Here is a 25338-nt window from a genome sequence, read left to right on the forward strand (position 1 = left end):
GGTAAAAAGGCCAGACTGGGTGAACACAATATTGGAGGCGCTGAAAGGATCGCAGAAGCGGAGTGAAAGAGTTTTCAAATGCGGGAAGCCCGATCACACTGCACGTCATTGCGATCTTGATCCTAGTGGTTTCAACAGCATGGGTGGTCTTAACAACAAAGCTGGAGGGGATGAGCAAGAGCGAGTAAGATGTAGAGTTCGAGAGCTAGCTCCAGCTATGAAATGTCCTGTGATATCTGCGTCGCAAATTGGAAGGAAATCAAGCAGTATTACCGTCAGAGGGAATGTGGATGGCAAAGAACGTGTACTGACTGTAGATACGGACGCATCTCATTCCTTGATCCGATCTAATTTGGTCATCAGGAGAATAAAGCCATTACCTGGAGCAAGGTTGCGTACGGTCACTGGCGAGTATAACCAAGTCCAGGGAGAAGTGATATGTGAAATCTTAATTGGAAAGGTCATGGTTCTACACAAATTCGTTGTGGCAGAGATCGTTGATGAAGTCATAGTGGGAGTGGACTTCTTAGTTGACCATGGCATCAGGATCGATATGCAGAGAAGGATTATGCGTTATAAGAACCAGGATGTACCACTCAACTTCAGTTTTGAGAAAGGGTTCAGCAGTAAGCGAGTGCTGGTGGAGGCGATTGGACAAAGACCGCCAAAGTCAAAGGCAGTAGATCGGGAAAAGGTTGGTGGATCGAATGGGCCAAATAAAGCGAAATCAAAAGTACCTGCGAGAGAAACACTGGCATTGACAAAACCAAATGGGCGCACGAAAACGAAGAAAAGAATTTCCCAGAAAGAATGCGAGGGTATTTTCAAGCCAGGACGCATTAATGTTGTGAAACGTGGGAACGATACTGATTATGCGAAGCCAATAGTCAAGCGCAAGCTCTACGAAGTAGTTCATTGGCCAAACAACGGAGTGTGAGGGAACGAATCAGGATAATGAGTACTAAGATGAAACACAGGTACGACAAGTGCAATAATTCGGAAGGTTTCCGGGAGGCAGATTTGGTACTGCTATACAACCCGCACCGGTGGAAAGGTGTTCCATCCAAATTTTGGTGCAGTTGGGAAGGCCCGTACAAAGTTGTGAAGAAGATCAATGATACCATCTACCTCATACAAACCATTGGGAAACCACGAAATAGAAGGGTGGTTCATTTTGAGATGCTAGCAGCGGTTAGATCGAGAGATTTGTCTGATCGGGACGATCAGACTTAGGTGGAGGGCAGCGTGATGAATATTAGCAACACTAAGGCATACTATCATCTCTAAGCCGATACTAAGCAGTCACTTGTATCTACATAAACAAATCAATCATTATGTCTACATATGGGTTGGTGTCGAAATTCTGTATGTACAAAATTCTAAAAACAAAATTCTGCTTTTTAAAATTCTGCTTTCAAAATTCTGTATTAAAATATAATGTTAATAATGTTAAAGAGGTCATGTAATTATTTTGAAAAAGTGTGCCATGCACAGTAATTCTGCGTAGAACTGCGTAGAACACCTTTCTGCATAGGCGGCCTTCGGCCGCGCTCATAAAACATAACCCTGGGCTACGCCATGCCAAGTCCGGGTGTGTGGTATAACCGCGGCTACCGCCACGGTGATGTCCTTCTGCGTAGTATACCCTTCTGCGTAGGCGGCCTTCGGCCGCACTTTAAAAAAATAACCCTTAGCCGATCCAACACCGGCTACGCCATGCCATGATTCCGGAACTTTGACTTCCAGAATTAAACATGCAGAATTTTGAAAAAGCAGAATTTTAGAAAGCAGAATTTTAGAAAGCAGAATTTTAAAAAGCAGAATTTTAAAAAAGCAGTATTTTGTTCAAGCAGAATTTTTTTGCAATATACAGAATTTTGTCACTCAGAATTTTGTAATACAGAATAATGACACGCTCCCTCTGCACATAGTACATACAAGAAGCGGAGAGATATGCACAAACACATGCATATATCTGAGATGCTCACAAAAGTATGCAATCATCGGTCGAAGTATCACTCACATATACACGCGCATATGAGAAGCTATTATTATTATTATATATTATTATTATATTATCACCACTGTTGTTTATTGTGGTCTTGGACTGGGTGCTCGGAATATTCGACTCGCATAATAGGGGCATAAACTGGAAACTTAACTCCAGTCTTGAGAATTGGATTACGCAGATAACATTGTCCAGCTATCACACACACATGCACATGCAGGCAAAACTCGACCATCTGAATCACCAGTCGTTAAAGTTTGGGTTGAAAATAAATATAAGAAAACCCGAATCTATGCGCATTAGAGGTAACAACTCAGCAAATTTCACAATTGATGGCCAAAATTTTGCAGATACCGAAAGCTTTACATACTTGAGAAGTATTCTCGCCGTAGATGGTGGTGCAAAAAGAGATATAAACGCTCGAATCCAAAAAGCCCGGGGAGCTTTTGCCAGACTTCGTGGTGTTGTATGGCGCGATAACAACCTTCGAACTGAAACAAAAATAAAAATCTTTAACGCATGTGTGAAGTCTGTTTTGTTGTACGGCTCGGAAACTTGGCTCGTAACTGCTGAAACTAAAGCCAAGCCACTGTCCTTTATTAACCGCTGCTTGAGAAATATAATGCAGATATGGTGGCCTAGAACAATATCGAACGAAGAGTTGTGGAGGTTGACCAACCAAACCAGTGTACATATTGAAATACGGAAGCGTAAATATGGCTGGATAGGCCACACATTACGAAAGCCATACGATGACGTTGCACATGCTGCCTTAACCTGCAATCCTCAAGGGACACGATGCAGAGGCCGACCAAAGATGGCTTGGAGGAGAACGGTTCTTCAGGAAACTGGCAAATAGTTTAACGAATTAAGGCAAATAGCACGAAATAGAGATAATTGGAAAACTTTTGTTGAATCCTTAAGCTCCTAATAGAGTATGGAATAATACTAATAATAATAATGAGAAGCTATAAACGTGCATCTGTAGTTTATAGCTGGTGAGCTTATAGCTGGTAAACAAGTAGTAAATTGTAGAAGGAGAAACGCCTAGAAGTATTCGAACGAGGAAGCCAAAGAATATAAAAGCAGCACCAGCTGAGGCATGGGCAATCAGTTTGATTTAAGCAAGCTATTGGTTGTGAAGTATCAGTCTTATTGTGAAGTACTTTAATAAAGATCATTTTGCATTATTGAATATTGGAGTTATTTATTGAGCAGTTTAGCGATACGAACGTTAGTAGAAGGTTACAAGAGGAATACCACTAAAAATCGTTACAATACTTAACCTAACCTAATCTCGTAATTTACTGAAGTTATCGTGTTTACGGACGGACGGACGGGCGGACGGACATGGCTAAATTAATTTCTTTTTTCGCCCACATCATTTTGATATATAGAAGTCTATATCTATCTCGATTAGTTTATGCCGTTACGGGGTACCGTTATGCGAACAAAATTAATATATTTTATGAGCTCTGCTCAGCTGAGCATAAAAATAGTAAAAGTTACCTTAAACCTGGTGGTAATGTCAGCTTCAGTATAAAAAATATAAAATTTTTTTCACTCATTTGAGTGAAGGCATAGAAAACTTCCCATCATTGTATTTTTTCTTTTTCACTCAGCTGTGTCCTAGTGACAAGATAAAATGACTGGAATACAATATTTTAATCTTAGGCCCGGTTTTTCAGTACAAATTCAACTCAGTTTGTCAGTTAAACTATGTTTAAACTTATTCTACAGTTTTCAGTCTACTTTAACTGAAGTTTGAGCTGAGCTTAAGCGGCCGATCTGGCAGGGTTAAACTCTAGTTAACCTATCAGTTATTTGCGTTCGTTCGAAATGGCGTCGAATATACCCAAGAAGCATTTGGGCTTGAGTACCATTAGAGCTCATGTTGATAACTAGGCATACTTTTAAAATCTCAAGAGTTGTTTCGAAACAGTGGCTCAACTGGAGAATCATAGCGTACTCAGCAAAATAGGGAATTTATTATAAAGCAAAAATGCTATCACATAAGTTGAAAAAATTTAATTAACAACTTGTGGTTCTCTAACTGGACTCAAATGCAAGATTCCGTACTACAGTATTTTCACGAAAATAAAATGAGATATATATGTATAATTAAAAAAATATATAAATGTGACACGCTAACCTCCGAATAGGTTTTAGGCCGAGCTTCTCTTCCAATTTGCGTCGTGCTCCTTTTAATTTTTCCTACAAATTGGCGGGACGGAACCTACTTGTTTTATGCCGACTCCGAACGGCATCTGCAAGGCAGATAAGTTTTCACTGAGAACTTTTCATGGCAGAAATACAAACGGAGTGCTTTCCAAACACTGCTACTAATTGAAAAATCTTGTTTCTAAACTTTGATGTTGCTTTGCCCGGGGCGTGAACCCAGAATCTTCGGTGTGGTAGGCGGAGCACGCTACCATCACACCACGGCGGTTGCCTATATAATTTATTTTTGATTACTTACGCCTCATTACTGCTATCAATTAGGTGTTTATTTCTCACAATAGATAGCTATTTGCTTTGGTGGTACCACCTTGGAGATCCTTTTCAACTTCGCCTCAACTCGATATCCAATGTAGGATATCAACTGGAGAAATTTGTTGAATATTCATCTGAGAACTGTGCATCTTTCAAGATCTCTCGAAACTAGGATATTAATTGGAAAATATTAATGACGTTGGAGATCAACTCGAAAACTTTTACTTTTACAAAATTTCTCAAAGGTTGGATAGTGATTGGAGAAGGAAGTTGGATATCAACTTATGATCTATATGGTTTAAGAATAATTAAAAAATTATGTTGGATATCGCTTCCGGTACTATATATATAATTTCGCTAGAGAATTTTTTTCCATGTTTGTTGGGTAAACAAAATCCAGCTGTTGCCGTATCTACAAGTTATCTAGGTAATAAAAAAACCAATGTTGCCGCCGAAAAGCATACCCCAAAGGCGGCCTTAAACTGTGACCGAAAAACTGCTCAGTAGTTTAAGTGGAGTTTAAGCAAACTTAGTTTAATCTTAGTTCAACAAACTACTGAAAAACCTGGCCTTAGAGCAGGCATGCTTAACGAACGAAACGATATCATTTCGTTACGATAATCAACGTTAATAAACGAAACGAAGTCATTTCGTTTCGTTTATTAACGTTAAGAACGACAAATTAACGTTAATTTGACGATCTTAACGTTAATAAACGAAACGAAGTGACTTCGTTTCGTTTATTAGCGTTGATTATCGTAACGAAATGATATCGTTTCGTTCGTTAAGCATGCCTGCCTTAGAGGAAGAAGGCAGCACTAATAGTGATGGAACGATACGAGTACTGAGTAGTATCGATACTTTTCTAAAAAATACTCGAGTATTTCATACTCGATGCTTTCTTCGAAGTAATGAGTAAAGTATCGATACTTTACCTCGATATTTTTCCCCGATACTTTACCAAGCTTTGACTGCAGCCGTGTTAACTTTTATATTGACTGCCAAGCAGGAATTAAGGCAATAATCTCGAATAGCACAGCATCTGAAAGAGTTTTAGAGTGTTAGCAATCGCTGGAAAGAATCGGGACGGGAAAGACATACATCTACATATAAGTAAATCCTTTTAAATAAAACGATTTTTTTATTTTTTAGATATTTATTCCTACTAATACTTAGTAGTAGCCGGTTTAACGAACAGTTAAAGTCGCGAGTCTGCCAAAGAGTAACTTACAATTTTCAGTTAAATTATCAAGTCAACCAAAACCACAAACACCATCATTTACTGATCTCTATTCTACCCTGCTCTAACTTACTGCTACCCTATCTACTATTTCTGTCGTTGCTGCGCTGCCGTCATTGCCTCTGCCAGCGCATCCGCTATTGCCACAGTTGTTTACTGCAATTCAAGATGTCGTCTTGTTTGTCTTAATGTTTTGTACGGCATTCACAAATAGCAGACTTATAGTCAGCATTTCTTGTGAGAAAATAATGTGTGGGTAGCTGCCCACTGACATAGCACATCTTGTTATTGTAGCAGCACATAGCAGGTGCAGTTTCTATTACTTTAAAATTAGTTGGAATGACAAGTGTTAGCTTTAACTGAATCCAATGAGTACGAAGCCGGTGTCAAATTATCATGACTGGGCTTATTGTTGATATTTTTTTGTTGATTGGAATTTATGCAAGTTTTCGTGCACAATCACGTAGCCGGTGTTAACTACTCCCCCTTTTAAAAGCGGCCGTCCTCGGCAGCCAATTATACATCGGACGGGGTGGAAGTTCCTGTGTTTCTTATTACCTCAACAATGGCCAATTTTCGCTGTCGTTTGGACCAAAGGTAAGCCATTAGCACACTCACAATGGCAGTTGCAACTACACCCAATGAAGTGACTGATATCAGGTGCTTTGTTGCGATTTCATGTTGCAATGATGAGATGTGTTTCAAGTTTCTGGCATGAACCTCCTCAAGATATGGAAAAGATAGTGTTCTTGCATGGTCCGTAAACATGATCGTTGTTGCCGGAGGGGCCTCGTGCCGTGATTGTACCACCATTTTCCAGTTTACAAAATTTGTGCCATTTATACTGACGTTCCCTTCAAACATTATCACAAAAGTTCCTCTTATAGTGACTCCCGGGTTTGTTCCCTCGGTGACTTCTATCACTATTAAGCCATAGTCAGTTTCCTTGACAGCGGCGATGTGGTCCGCTGAAGTGGTTTTGCACTGAGCTGAATTTCGATTTAGTAACTGATCCACGCATGATGCTGAAACAAGTGGTCGGAAGAATGCTAGATTTGTGGCATTTTTGCAGCATGTAAGAGGTTGGTAGTCGGCGTTGCAATGCGCTGCTATTTCTGTTTCTAACTGAATTATCTTTTTATCATGAATTACGGGCAAAGCCTTACTTTTCTACAAACTTTGCAAATTTTAGGATATTTAATTAGAAAATAAATGTTATTATTATCTTGCAATATTCTAAGTTTAGAGGCTGTTAAAATGTCACTTATAGTGACGTTAGCAAAGTGTTCAGCAAATAGCAATGTTTTAGTGTCTTCGATATCCAAAATAATAGGGTTGATTATATTGTCTCCTCCCAACGTTACCGAATGAACAATGTTGGTGAGGTCTGCCAGCACCGCCCTGTTCCTTGCCGTGGCCAAGCCAAACAAATGACCTGTATCCACAACTGTTTCCCTCGTTATTTTCAACAAATGATTTATCGTTAGTGTTAGATTATTTATTCTTGCCTGGAGCTGTAAGTTAATTGCAATCTGTCGTTCGTTAGACTCTATAAGTTCACGTTCTTTAATCGCTACCTCATTAAAATCGTCGAAGTCAGGTGTCCCAGCGATATACTTAATTGTGGTGCCCAAGATGTTAATACCACGCGAATACCGATGATGGGTTTTAAGAGTCTCTAGCAAAGCAAGAATTTGATTGGCGTATTCCTGAAGCAATTTTTTTGCAGGAGAAAATGGGTACTGTGCAATCAGTCCCTCCGTGACGGATGCTATGGCTTCATAATTTGTCAAGTTAGTTCTGTGTATCAAAATTTCGTACCGACCGTAAACAGCAACCTTTCCCACAGAAATCAGCGCAAAATGTGAGTTGGTATAATTAAATATCTTCGCCCGTGCCCAGGCAACACACATCAATACCAAGTATCTGGGAGAAATGAAGTGATGAAAAGGAAATTCGTTACCTCAAGTTTGCTTTGTAAACTCTTCTCCCACCAATCATGACAGTGGCTACCAAGTCCCGCTCAACAATGCCCTCCAAGTACAGCTTTGTCAGCTTATTTCCAACCCTTTTGTTGGTCTTTACAAACACCTTGTCCCCAGGTTGGTATGTCTTTAACTTCCTACATCTATTCAACCTTTTCAACTCAAGTGTTTGTGCCTTCGTGATTTTGCTGACAATTTCTTCCCGCAATTGCTGCGGAATAGAGTGAACTACATCTATAGGTCTTTGCCCTATAACTGAGTGAACCGACCTATTATATTTGGATGCAGCAAGCAGAACCAAATCCACGGTATCGTGTAGTCCCTGAGTAAGTTTAGTGCACCTTGCAATCTCTGTTAGTGTGCTATGAAACCTCTCGACTTGCCCATTAGTAGTGCTATGGTGTGGGGGAGTTGTAAACACGGTCACCGAAATATGGTCCCTAAACAATGATTTTATCGGTTGTGAATTAAAGGACTTTTCATTGTCCGAAACTATGATCTTGGTGTTTTTAAAGAAGTTAAGAATCTGTATAATTGGTTCATTTATGTCCACTATTGATCTAGAGGCAATTGGTGAAACCACGGCGAACTTTGAAAACTTATCAATGCTGTAGTGTAAGCAACCAACAATTCAATTTAATCCAAAATATTTAAATCAGTCTAATATTCTAACCTGCTGCAAAAATAGTCTAAATGTTCATCAACACATAAAAATGCATTTGAGAATTAATGCTGACACAGCCATTAATAAACAGACGTGTACAACACACAACCAAACGAATTTGAATCCCAGCAATTTGCATTCCTGCAACTTGCAAGGTTAGCATTTCCCATAAATTTGCAGCTCATATATGTAGGTACATATTTTGTGCCGAGTACTATGTAGGTATGTAAGTATGTATGTTTAAGGTAGTTGTGTATGTAAGTATGTAAGCTTAAATGTAAATAGATATTTAAGAATATGTTTAGAATAATCTAATATAAATAGGCTGAATTATTTGAATAAAGAAAATTCGACATTCATAATTCAAGCAGTGAAGTCTTCTTTGTTTTAATTGCGTTAGGGACCTTTCTACATGGCGATCCTGCCTATGATGCTACTGGCTGATTTTTCAGCCTAACGTCATAGCCGGCAGGATTTTTCTGGCTGATTACAGCCTAAGCCTTGTAAAAAGAAAAAAAGAGAAGGTGTTAAAGTCGGGCACCAATAATAAAAATTGAGGCAATTACTTCAACGGAAAATACACGAAGATTAGCATATTGTGGCAATTACGTCAACGGAAAATACACGAAGATTAGCATATTGTGGCAATTACTTCAACGGAAAATACACGAAGATTAGCATATTGTGGCAATTACTTCAACGGAAAATACACGAAGATTAGCATATTGTGGCAATTACTTCAACGGAAAATACATTAAAATTGGAACGATATTAGCATAGCCCCAGAGTAAGAATGACACTGAACTCGTGAAGCGTACCACATTTTCAATGGTGATAAACAAGAGGAGCATGATAATTATAAGTTTAATAAATACACTAGCTTAAGTATGAAGTCATTTCTTTAACCATTATTTAAAAAAAAAAAAATATTCGGGCAACCTAGCGGCTGCCTATTGACAAGCAAAAATTATATTTTTGCTGTAAAAAAAAAATTTTTTTTTACTACTTATTGAGTTATGTTCCCAGAAAAGGACATACAAAATGAAAATCAAGTGTTTAGGTCGTTTTCATAAAACTCCTTAAATGTGAAAAAAAAATTTTTTTTTGAAATGTTTACTGATGTTTTACCAAAATACAAAAAGAGAAAACAAAATGAAAAAAAAATAGCATAGGAATTAATTTTTAATAATAAAACAAGAAAAAATAAACTGTATTTAACTATTCATCATTTGAAAAAAAAATTTTTTTAGAAGATTTTGTAAGAAAAATTAGAAATGTCAAATATGTTAAGTTGAACATATTTTTCCTCAAGAACAAACATTTTTAGAAATAAACCTTTTATAATGCTAACTAAATAAGGAAAAAACAATAAAAGTCAAAAGGAATGCTTAATATAATAAACATAAAAAACAAAGAAATAAGCATAAATTAGCATTTTTCCATCACCCCCAAAGAAACAGGAATAAATTTCTAAATTGTCTTTAATTTTCTCTTTCAATCATATCATCTCTTTAAAATGTCTTCGTGGACAAAAATTAACCCCATAGCTGGTTATGAGGTAGGAAAAAGAAACTCTGAAACATCAGAGGATAGAATATTAAAATATAAACCACCAGCTGAACCAGAGCCAAAAATTAACCCAAACATTTCAGATGTTTGGCTAGCAGTTTCAACCTGCGGAATCGCGTTATTGATATAATATTCAAATTTAGCACCCTAAATCCCCTAAATTCAACACAATTTCAATAAGAACAGTAAATATTACAAATGAATCAATGCAAAATGCCTCACTCAATAGAAGAATTTATTAAGACAGCTTCATTAGAACTGTCTAAGTTCATGAATTTGCTAATTCACAGTAGTAGCTGTCAAAGTAGAAGATTGATACCACAAACCTTTCGCAAGATAATGCTTGACTAAAAACCTTACGTTAGTGGAAATATGCAAAATACCTAAAGTTACCACAAGATCGGAAACTTCAAAACCAGCCAGAATAAAGAAAATAAAAAGTCACAAAGAGAACCTTATTATAAATAAAGCGCTTAATAAATAAATTTGCAATTAGACATGTCACCCTCGCTTTCATCCAAAAGGATAGAAAAATTGTAGCTTAATACAAGCAACAGGTTGTTGAGGAAGTTATTGACTTAGGACAATATTCAACCAGGCTTAAAAATGCCGGCAATCTAGGACTTGTAAGAGAAAAAACAGTTGTCCCTTAGGAGACAAATTGGTCAAGAACAATGATAACTCGAGTAAGCATATTTAAAAATAAAATAGGTACCCAAGTTCTCGAAGATCTAATATTTGCATTAACCCCAGAAGTTATGCATGTGACAAATGTCGACAAAAATTATAGAAATTCTTCATAAATATCATGACGATCCCATCTGTAAAGGCCACTCAGAAAATCGAATAACACATAAGATCTAATAAAAATATTGCTGGAAAATATGAAAAATGGTATAAGAAAAGATATAAAAAATTTTTGCATCCACTGTACCCATTGGTTCAACCACTTATCACTATATAACTACTTCTTGCTCTAGCAGCAACTGAATTTAACCAATCTACTGTATATCATGCGCTCAAAGATCCCGCTTTTTAAAACAATGTCAATTTTCACCCAATGATGACTGTAACCATCATCTTATTCTATACGTTTTAATTTTAATAACAATGCAAAAGCTTTGCTTAATAGAAATAATCAAGGTAAGGAAAACTAAATCTCCTATATTTAGTCGATAGGATATACTAAATCATTTATCTTCATTATTTTTTAAAAAAATATAAATATAGGTTAGACCTGTTTCGTCTAGGATAACCTCGCCTTTTAGAAAGGCTATAATTTTAGATAATAGGATCCTTTATACCTAGGTAAGCTAGATAGTAGATATATAGGGCCCTGTAGAATAGAAAAATAATTTTATTAATGACCCGCCGAATAGAAATTATCAATAGGAAAAATAATTCCATTAATAACCCTGTAGAATAGAAAAATAATTTTATTGATGACCTGTGGAATAGAAAGTATCAATAAGAAAAATAATTCTATAAACCTGCAGAGTATAAAATACCGATAGGAAAATAATTTTATTAATAACTTGAAAAAAAAAAAACAAAAAAAAAAGATATCAATAGGAAAAATTATTTTAGTAATACCCTTTAGAGTAGTAAACATCGATGAAAACAATAATTTTACATTAATCCCCTATAAGGTAGAAGAAATCGATGAAGAAGAAAATACTAATAATAAAAATTATGACACCTTAATCCCATCTAGAATAGGAAATGAGGATAAGCAAAAATTTAGTAGTAACATAGAGAATAGGCAAATAAAAATACACAAAAATAGACTTAAATTAGTAGAATAAGAAGATGTTCAACCTACAAACATTAAAATACAAAAGTAGAATTAATTTACAAAAATAGAATACTCATGCATTCCCCAAATGCATAAGCATTCTAAAAAAAAGGGAGATGTAGTGTAAGCAGCCAACAATTCAATTTAATCCAAAATATTTAAATCAGTCTAATATTCTAACCTGCTACAAAAATAGTCTAAATGTTCATCAACACATAAAAATGCATTTGAGAATTAATGCTGACACAGCCATTAATAAACAGACGTGTACAACACACAACCAAACGAATTTGAATCCCAGCAATTTGCATTCCTGCAACTTGCAAGGTTAGCATTTCCCATAAATTTGCAGCTCATATATGTAGGTACATATTTTGTGCCGAGTAGTATGTAGGTATGTAAGTATGTATGTTTAAGGTAGTTATGTATGTAAGTATGTAAGCTTAAATGTAAATAGATATGTAAGAATATGTTTAGAATAATCTAATATAAATAGGCTGCATTATTTGAATAAAGAAAATTCGACATTCATAATTCAAGCAGTGAAGTCTTCTTTGTTTTAATTGCGTTAGGGACCTTTCTACAATGCATGTGAGGAAGTGCTTCTTATCCGTCGCGTAAATGACAAGGTGGCGAATCTCACCAGGGTACTGTGGTATAGGCGTCTTGCCTATCTTTGGATTTGGCGGGTGTCGTTGGTATTTAGCCTCCCGGCACACTTTACAGTTAAGAACCAACTCCTTTAGTCTACACTGTAACTTTGGAAAGTAATACTCCTTCAAGATCTGTTGCTGATTCTCTTTCACGGAGCGGTGGGCTCTGTTATATTCTGTTTCCAGTATCTCCCTTTGATCGTCGCCGTTTGTGACGTCTATCACCTGTTTCGTTGTATGGCGGAATTTAACAGATGGAAATCTTGACAAAATCTCGTCCTGAATCTGTGCCAGTACTGTGCCCATTGACAGTACTAAAATTAATGCAGCTCCCCAAGGTTCTCAACAATTCTTTTCTGTCATTATAAATTATGTGGTGTCGCATCTGAGTCCTAAACATAATTTTCAAAGTCTTAGAGGGCGAATTACCCTCCTCAATAATTATTTGATTTTTAAAGCAGTTAATAGGATTCTGTATCGTGGGAATAGTTTTAGTGAGTAACTCTTCGCTATGTACAGTATCACCCGTAGAGGAGCCTGAATCCTGCAAATCGTTAATATATTGACGCGTTAGCGCATCCACCACAACATTGTCCCTCCCTGGCTTGTAAAAAAATTTGGGGAAAAACTCCTCCACAAACGCTCGCCAACGCTTCAGTTTCGCATTTGGATCCTTGTCTGATATAGCAAAAGTAAGGGGCTGGTGGTCTGTGTAGATATTGAGCTGTTTAACGCCATAGATAATTTCTCAATTTTTGAAGCGACCATACTATTGCTAACAGTTCACGCTCATTCGTAGCGTAATTTTCTTCCGTGGCGGAGAGTACGGGAAATCATGGTTATAGGGTGACCTCCTTGTGAGAGTACTGCACCCAATGCATGCGAAGAACCATCCGTTGTTAAGTCAAATTGCTTCTCAAAATCAGGGTACAGTAAGAGAACATCCTCTGAAGCGAGAATTTCCTTAAGGCTTTTAACGCATCTTCGTCCAACTGAATATGGACATTTTTAGGACGACTGGCACTAACATTTCTGTTTTCCCCTCGAAGATATCTAGTTAGCGGTTTAACGATTGCCGCATAATCCTTAACAAACCGTCGGTAGTACCCAGAGAGTCCGAGGAATGACCGTAAGGCACGAAGTGTTTTAGGAGTTTCATACTTGATAATGTCCTGCACTTTGTCTGGACAGGTTTTTATATATTATATTATATATATTTATTTATTTATTACGACTCCAAGAGCCTAGTTCAAAACATAAAAATATGATTGCATTAATTAACATGTGTACTTAATCTAAATTTTTAAATTAAAGAAAAAATTTTAATTATGACACATGTATCACTAATGCATTTAAATCTCAACGACTATATCATTTAATCGGCCTAGATTTGGTGTAGTCATACAACCGGCTGCTAAATAAGTTTCTATCACAATTTTTTATATATTCAGGTAGTTCGTTGAAGTATTTCAACCCTTTGTAAAAAAGACTATTTTGTTCCGATTCTGTTTTATAATTTGGCAATTTAAAATTATTTCTCTGCCTTGTATTTATATCATGGACCTCGTAATTAAATGTAATACCTTGATGAGCAATCTTTTAAGTCATGATTTCCTGCACATTTACTACATGCTTTTTTGTTAATGCATTCAACAGCCTTATGATTAAAACCTAAACATTTAAAGCATCTAAATACTCTTACGTACTCAATGGTAATGCAAGAGTCCCACTCTATATTTATTCTCTTTTGGTGCAAAATATTTTCAAACGTCTCTGCATCTGTTTCAACAAGTGCATTAAAACATTCTTCTCTACGACTATAGTTCTCAAAAATCTCTTTACCCTCACATATACTATTCTGTTTCGTAATGCATTCTACTAAGCGCTCACTGCTTAGTCTCTCTGTTAAACCAATCACTTTAAATATTTTCTTCATTTCTCTCTTATCTTTAGTTTTCTCTGCCTCGAACTCTTTTCCAATTTGTTCCGCTATTTTCTTCTGCAGTAGTTCGTATGACTCTTTATTCTTGCATTGAACTACAATCCCTCCGTTGTTTATTTCTTTCACTCCCGTGACATGACATTCGGTTGGCTCTATCACTGTTTTTAATTATTCTTTTGTATGTTTATTTTTCTTTGCTTTATCTTTTAATAACTTTTCCTTTTCTGCTACAGCTTCAGTATATGTAACTTTATTGTTATTGTTTTTGCTATTGGCATTTTGTAGAGTAGTGTTTATTTTTTCGTTATTATTTTCTAATGTTTTCGATAGCTCTATTAATATATCTTTCTTCATTTGGCAAATTTTAATTTCCACATTATGCTCAAGCAATGAGTTGAAATCTGTAATCAGACTAGTTTTCAGATGTTGAATCTTATTAAACAAGGCTTCTTCAATTATGTCTTTCATTTCTCTCTTTCCGATTTTGTTTTGATCGCAATTTTCTATCAAATGTTTGATTTCAATAAATTTCGTATTTGTATCACATAATGTGCACTGATTACAAAACCACTTAATATTTGCGTTTTCACTCAGCAATTTGATTTCCTGTCTTTTCATATTACTATATTTAATGCAGAAAAAGCTGCCACAGCCTCCTGAACATGGAATAGAATCGTCTATTTGTAACATTTTCACCATGCATTCTTTACACTTAGAGGGCGGCATTTTGCCTTCCCTCCCGCCACTTGTAAAAAAGTTAATAAATTCACTATCTTTCCTTTTATTTTGTTTTGTTTGATGTGGTTTATTAACACAAGATTACTTTGTTAAATTAAAACTAATAGGAAAAACTTGTTTGTGCATTAATATAAATAATTATACGAAGCTAACAAAACACGTCCAAACACGTCAACGTCAAACGGTTGTTCCCTCACCAGAAACAGTAAATCCAAAAAAATCTACCTCATCCTTCATGAACTTGGATTTTTCAAGCGAAACTCGCACGTGTGCTTCATAAAGCTTTCCAAGAATGCGCTTAACATCAACCACATGCTGTTCCTCGTTTTTGGAGAAGATAATGACGTCTTCGAAGTAAACGTGGCAGCATTTGCCAATCTACTCTCGCAGAACGTCATCAATTGCCCGCTGAAAAATACTGGGCGCGTTCTTAAGACCGAATGGAAGACGACAGAACTCGTACTTTCCATTATTAACTGAAAAGGCGGTTTTTCCCCTGTCTCGTTCAGCAACTTTTATCTGGTGAAACCCGGATTTCAGAACAAGAGTGGTAAACAAGGATGACCTTCCCAGATTAGCCAAGATGACCGAGGTATCGGGAATCGGGTACTTGTCATTCATTAACCGGACGCATCTTTTTCTCACCCGATGCGGTAATCCCCTTCATTCCAACGACCCATATTGGATTATTATAAGGCGACCGTGAAGGTCTTATTATGCCATTACGGAGAAGATCAGATATTTCCCCGTTGACGAAGTCAGCTGAAGCCATTGGATACGGGTATGCTCTGGAATAGACAGGGTCGTCATTAGTTATTCTTATGGTCCCTACTATCTTTGTATTATAGGGAAGCGATTCATTTGGGGTTGCAAAAGCTGCCGAACACTCCCTTATTAGTGTTGAGATTCGATCCTCACGAATACTATTGTGTTGTATCGCATTCACGTCGTCACAAGGGAAATGTCTGAGGGTTTCGGTTTTACCGTCATAGTGGATAACCCCGTTCCTCATGTCCAAATCTGCGCCTATATCCCTGAGGAAATCGAACCCTATGATGCCAACAAAAGTCCGCAAGGATGGCCGAATGTAAAATTGCGAATTTTTTCCAAAGAAATGTATAGTGCATTTATGTTTGATTTCGCCTGTTCCATGCATTGAGTTCACAAGGAAGGGCTTCTCTGATCTCTTGATCCCCTTAAGAAAATCCAAATTCCTAACGTAATTTTTCGCGGCACCTGTATCTATCAAAAATTTTAGTTCCCCTCCTGCGAACGATCTGCTGACGTAGGGCAGAAGGGACCTTGTCCAAAAAATTAATGTCGTCCGTTGGTTGGTCTAAGTAGGAGTCCTCGAAATGTATATTATTTTCGCCATCCACGTTTTGGCCAACAGGCAAATCATCGTCACAAGCTTGCTCCTCATCCCCATATTCAAGCGCTCCCAGCTGATTTACACGCTGCTGCTTTGGTTACGTCCTATCGCTTTCAACTCTCCTCTTTTGAGATCCCTCACCATTTCTTAGTGCCCCCTGGGTCCTGTAAGAATTAAAAGGATTTCTTTGGGGCAGGCTACCCGCGGTAGGTCCCGATTGAATCGGTTTACGCGGCGGTTGCCCGTTTTGCCTATAGTGTGAAAGGGTAGGATCAACCTCCATCGGCACCACTACATCCTGATGTCCTACTTCGCTTCTCCGATATTGCGGATAATTTTGGGTATTGTGCTGAGCTGTCCGCTGCAAAGTCCTCAAAGCTCGTTCACTCCTATTGCAGAAGGATTGGGCAAATGAAGACCTTGCTAAAGCCGCAGGCATGTCAGTAGGCCTCGAGGAAAACAAAACATCACATAAAGGTCTGTTAAGTCCCGAAATAAACACACGCAGTGCGTCCTGCCGATACTTTTGATTCAAGGTGCTTATAAGTTCAGAATTTACGTTAACTACATCACTGTTTTATTTACAAGAAGTGTTAATTTCCGTTCCACGTCGTCATAGAACTGTAAAATATTTTTGCCACCCTGTCTTAATGTCGACATTTCCTGTTCAATCATATGGACTGGTCTCTTGTCAGAGTATGTAAAGTCCAGCCTGGCGATAATCGCCTTAAAATTTAAAACAGTATTAAGGGATGCAAGGACAGCATGGCTGCCTCGGTAACCTTATTCCTGATTATAGCCACCGCCTGATAGTGACGAGAACTGCCGTCATAGGCTTCATATAATTTGTACGCAGCTTGGGCTGCGTTCCTCCACGACACGTATCGTGACTGCGTCCCGTTAAATTCAGGAAGTGACTTTATGACGTCGAGTGACTCATCGCACTGGACGTTTCCTGTAATTGTTGCAGGTGAATATTCTACAACTGCAGCTGGGGTCGTTTCCAAAGCCGCAAGTCTGTTAGTAAGTATTTCAATAGTTCCCTGAAAGTCTCCCTTCGCTTCTTCACTAGCAGCCTTTATGGCCGCCGTCATTAAAGCCTGCACAGTTGCTAAGCCCATGGTCAATCACTCACAAGCACAACAACACACAAAAAACTCAAAAAAGAGAACAACACAAAATCAATTCAATCAAACAAAAGAAAAATAAAACTCCGATTATGCCCTCAGCAAGGATCTGCAAGACGGTATTGGCCCCCCTTTTCAACCAGGCAAACCAAGTGAGCACAACCTTTTTTGTCAATCAATCGAATTATACCAATTTGTTAAATTGAGCAAAAATTTTTAGATTACTTCTTTGGGATTATTTTTATTCTTTTAAAACTTGTTTGTAAATTTTTCAAACCGAACTAAAATTTATAGATCACTTCTATAGCGCCAAGAAAATCGTCTCACTTTCTGCTGAACACTCTACTTACGTATTTAATCTAATTCTTATCATCTTAGTCCCAAGGCAGCGTAACAGCAATTGCTCGTATCCCACGATGACAACGTCTCTGCGTGACGTGCAAAGCCTAAGTTATAATTTAATTATTCTCCTTATGAGAACTTTATTATTTCAAATTTATTTGGCAGCTGTTAACCCGTTTCTTTTTCTTTGTTAAATCGAGTTGGAGTTTTGACTCCTTGACGTATTAGCTCGCGAAATGTGCTATTAACCAACCGGATTCTATGAGTATCGCGGCCACGTTAAACAAACGTCTTCTTATGAAGATTTTTTCGTTCAATTAATGTTGATCCTTTTATAAGGATATTTTTTCCCGTGACCCCACGCTGGGCGCCAGTAAATCCTTTTAAATAAAACGATTTTTTTTTTTTTAGATATTTATTCCTACTAATACTTAGTAGTAGCCGGTTTAACGAACAGTTAACACGAGTCTGCCAAAGAGTAACTTACAATTTTTAATTAAATTATCAAGCCAACCAAAACCATAAACACCATAATTTGCTGATCTCTATTCTACCCTGCTCTAACTTACTGCTACCCTATCTACTATTTCTGTCGTTGCTGCGCTGCCGTCATTGCCTCTGCCAGCGCATCCGCTCTTGCCACAGTTGTTTACTGCAATTCAACATGTCGTTTTGTTTGTCTTAATGTTTTGTACGGCATTCACAAATAGCAGACTTATCGTCAGCATTTCTTTTGAGAAAATAATATGTGGGTAGCTGCCCACTGACATAGCACATCTTGTTATTGTAGCAGCACATAGCAGGTGTAGTTTCTATTACTTTAAAATTAATTGGAATGACAAGTGTTAGCTTTAACTGAATCCAATGAGTACGAAGCCGGTGTCAAATTATCATGACTGGGCTTATTCATTCATTCATTCATTCATTTATTAGAAATTACATTAGTACAGTAAGATAATATATCTTTTATAGTACAACAAACAGTGTCATGGATATGTATTTAACAAGATTGAATAAAATGTTGGAATAAAAAGGGATACAAGTATTACTAAAGTTAACCTAAGTTAATGATGTTATACAAAGTACAGTAGTAGTGATATAAAATATAGGTAGATATAGTAGACATCATAAAGACATTTAATTAAAACTATACTCAAAGTAAACGACTTAGGAAAAAATTGAGTAAAAAAGAAAAAAAACAAAGAAAAAACAAAATGGTCAGATTAAGATTAATGTGTAGAGAAATAATTGAAAAAAATGCGCTTATAATTGCTTTGGTTTACATTGTTCCTTATTGCAGCTGGGATTGAGTTCCATATACGAATGGTGTTGACGAAAAACATCCTTGTAGAGACAACAAAATTGAAGCTGGCTACAACTATACTACATGACCTGAGAGATCTAGCAAATGTGAGTTTTTCATATAAGTACGGTGGCGATTTAGTAGAAATCAACCCGAACAAGAAGATTACACTTCTAGCCTTCTGATAGGCAAATATGTCACATCCTAAGAGTTGAGACCGCCACGCAGAAATATAATCGAACCTGCGTAACCCAAATACGTAGCGAGTTACCTGATTAAAGGCAATCTCAATTTTATGTGCAGAGCACGAATCTAATTTGTTGTAAACTAGCTCAGAGTAGGTTATTTTTGGCAACATAAGCTGTACGGCAAGCTTTCTTCTAATATGAGGAGGCGTAAACGGTGCAGATTGCCTCAGATTGCGCAATGTACCATACACTTTACCAACGACAGAGTTGATATGGTTAACACAAGTTAGGTTTGAGTTAATTACGAAACCCAGATTCGTGATTTTAGTAACAGTTTTAGAGCAGAATTACCAATGCATATAGTAGGAGTTAGTACATCGACGACCCTTTTCTTAGAAATAGGTAATAAGAACGATTTATTAGCATTAATGCAAAGACCATTACTATTGGCCCAGTACTGCACGCATGATAGGTCATTATTTACTTTGACACAAAGTGTGCTTAGATTCGCGAAACTACCAGATAAATACATTTGTATATCATCTGCATACGCATGCATGCTCATGTGCTTACACACTGAAAAAATGTCGTTTATAAAAATACTAAATAATAAGGGCCCAAGGATGGAGCCCTGCGGAACACCTTGGGATAAGTTTTTCACACCCGACACTTCACTTCCTGTGTTGACAAACTGAACTCTTCCGGTTAAATAACTTTCCATTAACATCAAGGCGCTTTTAGTAAATCCGAATTATAGCTGTAGTTTATAACAGAGCAACTCGTGCTCGACAAAGTCGAAAGCTTTTGAAAAGTCTAGTAAGCAGAGCAGGGTGAGCTGGTTATTATCGAAGGGTATTCGGATATCATCGATTACTTTTAGTAATGCAGTTGCACAGCTGTGATTAACTCTAAAACCCGACTAGTACGGCGAAAGTAGATTATGCCTCAAAATATGTGAGTTGATTTGATCTGCTAGCAGCCTTTCAAAAACTTTAGATAATACTGGCAGAATGCTTATGGGTCGATAATCAGTGACTGAGCTCGCAGACCGTTTTTTAGGAACAGGTTTAACTATGGCACATTTCCACGACTCAGGAAAGCAAGATGTCGTAATGCAGTGGTTAAGAATGTGCGTAAGGGTACTCAACACATATGGTAAAATAATTTTTATAAATTTAATTGGTACACCATCCGTTCCAGTTGCGTTGGACTTTATTTTAAGAATACTTCTTACTACCTCACATTCAGTAACCGCAGTGAATTCGAATGGACTTCCAGAGAAACACACAGAACCATTTGGAACAAAATTACCAAAGTCAACACCAACCACGGAACTATGCACAAACGCGTCATTAAGGGTATCTGCATTCAAAGTACAATCTTGCCTTTTATTTTCATATATTCGAAGACTCTTTAAATTACGCCAAAGAGATTTAGAACGTAATGAGGGATTTAGCCTTGAGGTGAAGAACTTACATTTTTGGTTTCTTATAATCCTAGTAGCAGTGTTTCTAGCGATTCTGTAGGCCTGCCATGCTACATCAGTTTTAATCCTCCTCCACGATTTGTATGCCTTATTGCGCGCTTTAATTGCAGAAATAACTTGGCCGTTATACCAGGGACAGGACCTATTTGTAGGGTTGCTATAGCGAGTGGGGACATGCTTGTTATAGGCGTCTAGAATCTTATTATTAAGAAACTCAAGTTTTTCGTTGGCACTAACGAGGCGCCAACATTCACTGAAATCAACTTGGGAAAAATCGGAGTACAAAGCATTGTTGTCAAGAAAACGATAATCCCTAAAAGCAAAAGAGCTATTTGCGTCACAGCGGTCAAAGTTAAAGTCAAAGGAACAAAAGATAAGGTCATGGTGTGATAGAAATGGTATCTGGTCAAATTTTAGAACAACAGCCAAGTCAGAAACAATAAAATAAGCAAGTAGACTAGGACAACAATTAATACCAAACCTTGTAGGAATATCCCGATTTATAACACTAAGACCAGTACCACAGAGTTTATTCAATAGACTGGAACTATACGAATCACGAACGAGGAGATTAACATTAAAGTCGCCACAAACAATTATGCTATCATAGGCTACAATGTGCGAGGACAAGGAAGAAAGTAACAAGTCATGACTATTAGTTTTATGGGGACTGTAAACGCATCACGTAACTCAACAAACAAATACTCTGTACCGGGGCCCACCGATTTGCAAATAGGCTTCATATTTATATATTTTTTACAATAAATTGCAACGTCTCCACCCTTTTTACCCACTCTGTCATTACGAACCAGATTATAGTTGCTTATATTGAAGTGCTTGTCATCAAGATCTTCAGCAAACCAAGTCTCTGAAACACATATAACGTCAGCATTCGAGTTTTCAAAAAATACCTTACAAAATCTATCTTCTCAGCATTCAAGCTTCTGGCATTAAAATGTACAATATTAAAACCATTCCCACGCTGACATAAAACATTTATCATGGCAAGACTATTATCGCCCGCACCACTCAAATTGCCGCTAAGGGTCACCATAATGTATGCAAACAAAAGCAACCATAAGACAAACACACAAAGTTACAGCAGCGAAAGTAGTCAAATACGAGAAACATAAGTAAAAGAATTTGAAGAGATTTAAGCGGACCATTTTAACATAAAGTGTTGGTGTTATATACGTATAATAATATAAATAGAAATATAATATTAAATAGCAATAAGCTAGCTTAACTTGTAGTCAGCGGTACTGCTTCATATCGTCAGAGGTGAAGATCTTCTCTGCAACGGAGTCTTTGGTAGCTCGTATGTACACTTCTCCCCGAAGAGTAAATGCAGATGCAATTTTGCCAGCACGCCTAAGCTTAATTGCTTCATGAAGAAGTTTTCTTGTACCTTGAGATACGCTCTCAAAAATTCTAAAACTGCCCTCAAAACCAATATCATTAAGAGAAACGTCTGCCTTTGTTTTTTTGCGATGTTCGCTGAAAGCACGCCAAGTCCGATTTCGATCATAGGGATTGTGAAATTTAATGATTATGGCGCTAACAGCTTTGTTCAGTGGGCGTGCAGTTCGAAAAATATCTCTTACTTGCGGTGATAAGAAGTCGATCGACATACACACTTGGTTGTATATACTTTTCAAATTTTCTCCCTGCACATAAGGCACGCCAAATAATACAGCATCAGCAGTAAAGTCTGGAGTCGCTTTCTCTGATTGCATACTCTTTAATTGATTCTGAATGTTGCTCAATTCACTCTTGTATTCACTAACAACAACTTCGAGGCTATTTATACGCGCCTCTGCTTCGGCAGCTTTGGTTTTAAGAGCACCCACTTCATCATCGATTCTCTTTATTAACTCATTTTCAAGTGCTGTTATCTTGCCAGACAAGTCATCAAATAGAGATTGCATCTTGTCTGATTGTTGTTGCATTTTTGTCTCCAAGTCACGAAGAGCATCAAGCACAGTTTTTAAAATTGAATTCTCGTCCAACTTCACTGCTTTAGCTATGGGCGAGCCTCTGCTAGAACGCCGTTTGACTGATGGAGGGGCAGCGGGCGTAGCCATTTCTCGCAAGTTTTTTGTGTAGAAAGAAGAAAAGTAATAATTTATTACGAGCGTTTGACGCGCTTTTAATTATTGCACGGATTTGTCTGCCTAAAACAATTTAACCAATAAAACCAGATGCACCAGCGTTACGACGACACCAACAATATTGCAATGCAATTTAATTTCGCTAAAAAACCACAAAAATATTACTTTTACCGGAACTAAAAATTTGAACGTCCGCACTCGTCAACCTCTCACTCACACGCTGATATTTCTTGTTGATTGGAATTTATGCAAGTTTTCGTGCACAATCACGTAGCCGGTGTTAACTTATATTGGGTCCCAGAGCATATGGGAATGGAAAAGCGGATGAACTAGCTAAAAAGGACGTATCCTTTGATTCTTGCTCCGTAGACGTCCCAATTAGTTTGGGCGAGATTAAGAGAAGGCGACAGGTGCACATGATCGACCAAACGCGGGGCTGTAACGTCTCGGTGATTATGTGTAGGTCTTACAACCTTAGACTAACAAAGTTGCTTCTATCATGAAAAAGAGAGGACTGTATACTCATGATGGGTATTCTGAATGGACACTGACTTCTGTCGTCACATGCATTTAGGCTAGGTCAGTGATAGTAGATGTAAAATATGCGTTTTGTGCTCGTGCCCTGCGCTTGCCAGGCTAAGAGCCCAACTATTAGGAGTGATACAGCTGTCAGATCTAGAAGCAGCAAGTGGCATAAGTCCTAGAAATCTTCTAATATATATTTGCCAAGAGGACGGAGTTATTTATTAGTAAATAGGTCCTGGGTTTTGATAGGGTTTTTCAGTTTTTCATTCAGTCTATGTGAGGTCCTTATGGGCTGGCCGGTTCAACCTAACCTAACCTAACTTTACCAAGTGCCGCCGGTCTACATTTTTAAGATCAACAAAGTTTAGTCCATTAACACAACAACTTGAGCATAAACTTAGATCGTCGACGATGCGGTAAAAGCTCCGCATTCGACTTAAACCAACTTTTTGATAATGTTGGAATGAGAGAAGATTTATGCATATGGTGGTAAAAGTATGAAAATCTGGTAACACCATACAATTTTAATACATTTTAACTTGTCGTGCAATAGAGCTTTTCCGTTCTACTGTGAAATTTTGGAGGATAGTATTGAAAATGGTCGACATCAGATTATATCCACATTCACTTTCAAAAATGGTTTAACAGATACTGATGAAGTGGTGAAACTTGACGAGTGGACAAAAAAAGTTACGGTATACAACATAAATTAATTAAAATTTTGTAAAATTGGCGTGGTGCCGCCCACATTAAGCCGAAGAAAATTAAAAAGTTTAGCAGGCTGTATATCAAAAGCCGTTGATATCACTTTGCTATTTGGCGGAAATTTGGTCTTTGGTATTATATATTGATCCGATCAAAAGCTGATAAGGACCACGTCTAATTTAAAAATATGGTAGTGCAAAGTACAAAAGTTAAAAAAAAAATTAAAATCGTTCGGGTCCCCTTTTATTTAGTTAGTTATGTCTAATGCCATACATTCTTGACGTGATTTACTTACAAGGTGATTTATACTGAGCTTTTCTTTCAGCTTGCGTGTCTTGCAATTTTTAATTTGTAAGCATTTCATGGAAAAAATACACCCGCAAGTGCTTGCGAAACCATTGCCGAGGGGCGACCCCTTTTAGAAAGACTTTTTTCTAACTGAAAAAAAACTTTTTATCTTAAATGCCATATAAAAGTCGATCAAAAATCACTTAAGTCATTCAATGTTTGTGACGTTTATCTCAAAATGTATTCGGAGAAGACCATAAAAAAGTGCCGAAGCCATTATTAAAATGGCCACAAACTTGTGAAGTAATAATCTTTTTATTTTCCAGTTTCGCTAATGGACTCAATCATAGACATACATTTGTATGTTTCACACGTACTCACGAATTTTTTTACGGGCATATATTTTACGTATTTCTAGCATATTTTTTCATATATTTTGAATACATTTTACATATTCAATTTGCATAGAAATACGAGCTCTGCTGATAATTATCCTATAATATCCCACTTACGTCGGTCAAACTCGAAATATTCACAATCCAGTGTTCGTATAAATGCAGTTTGATATGTATACATAGATGTTAAAGATATGGTTACTTTAAGACCGAATTTAGTGATTCTAATGTTGTTAGTTTTAAGTGTCAATGGTATCAGCGTTTAATGTTGGCTCGGCAATGATATATTCACAATTAGTTGAAACAGAGCAAAAATCCTTGGCTAAAATCTTACACAACATTTGTTGTTTAAAAAGATAAATTTCTTGAAACTTTTAAAAATACTCTAACATAGCTTTGCTTCTGAGAT

General features: G+C 37.2%; 1 protein-coding gene and 1 pseudogene across 18 annotated transcripts in view; both read left to right on the plus strand.

Annotated features, from left to right (window-relative positions):
• LOC137253031 (alpha-tubulin N-acetyltransferase 1-like) overlaps window positions 1–25338 on the plus strand; it is a 783286-nt gene that overhangs the window by 245285 nt on the left and 512663 nt on the right. For 4 of the 18 annotated variants that reach the window (XM_067789276.1, XM_067789275.1, XM_067789277.1 and 1 more), the window contains one exon: window positions 19229–19338. The exons of the other annotated variants lie outside the window; for them this stretch is intronic. In XM_067789276.1, the coding sequence (XP_067645377.1) occupies window positions 19337–19338 (2 nt within the window). In that variant the 5' untranslated portion in view covers window positions 19229–19336. The remainder of the gene's footprint in view (window positions 1–19228; window positions 19339–25338) is intronic. 18 annotated transcript variants of the gene reach the window in all.
• Window positions 9124–9217, plus strand: LOC137234096 (U6 spliceosomal RNA; annotated as a pseudogene).

Source organism: Eurosta solidaginis, chromosome 5 (assembly GCF_040869045.1).
Source record: "Eurosta solidaginis isolate ZX-2024a chromosome 5, ASM4086904v1, whole genome shotgun sequence".
NCBI lineage: Eukaryota > Metazoa > Arthropoda > Insecta > Diptera > Tephritidae > Eurosta > Eurosta solidaginis.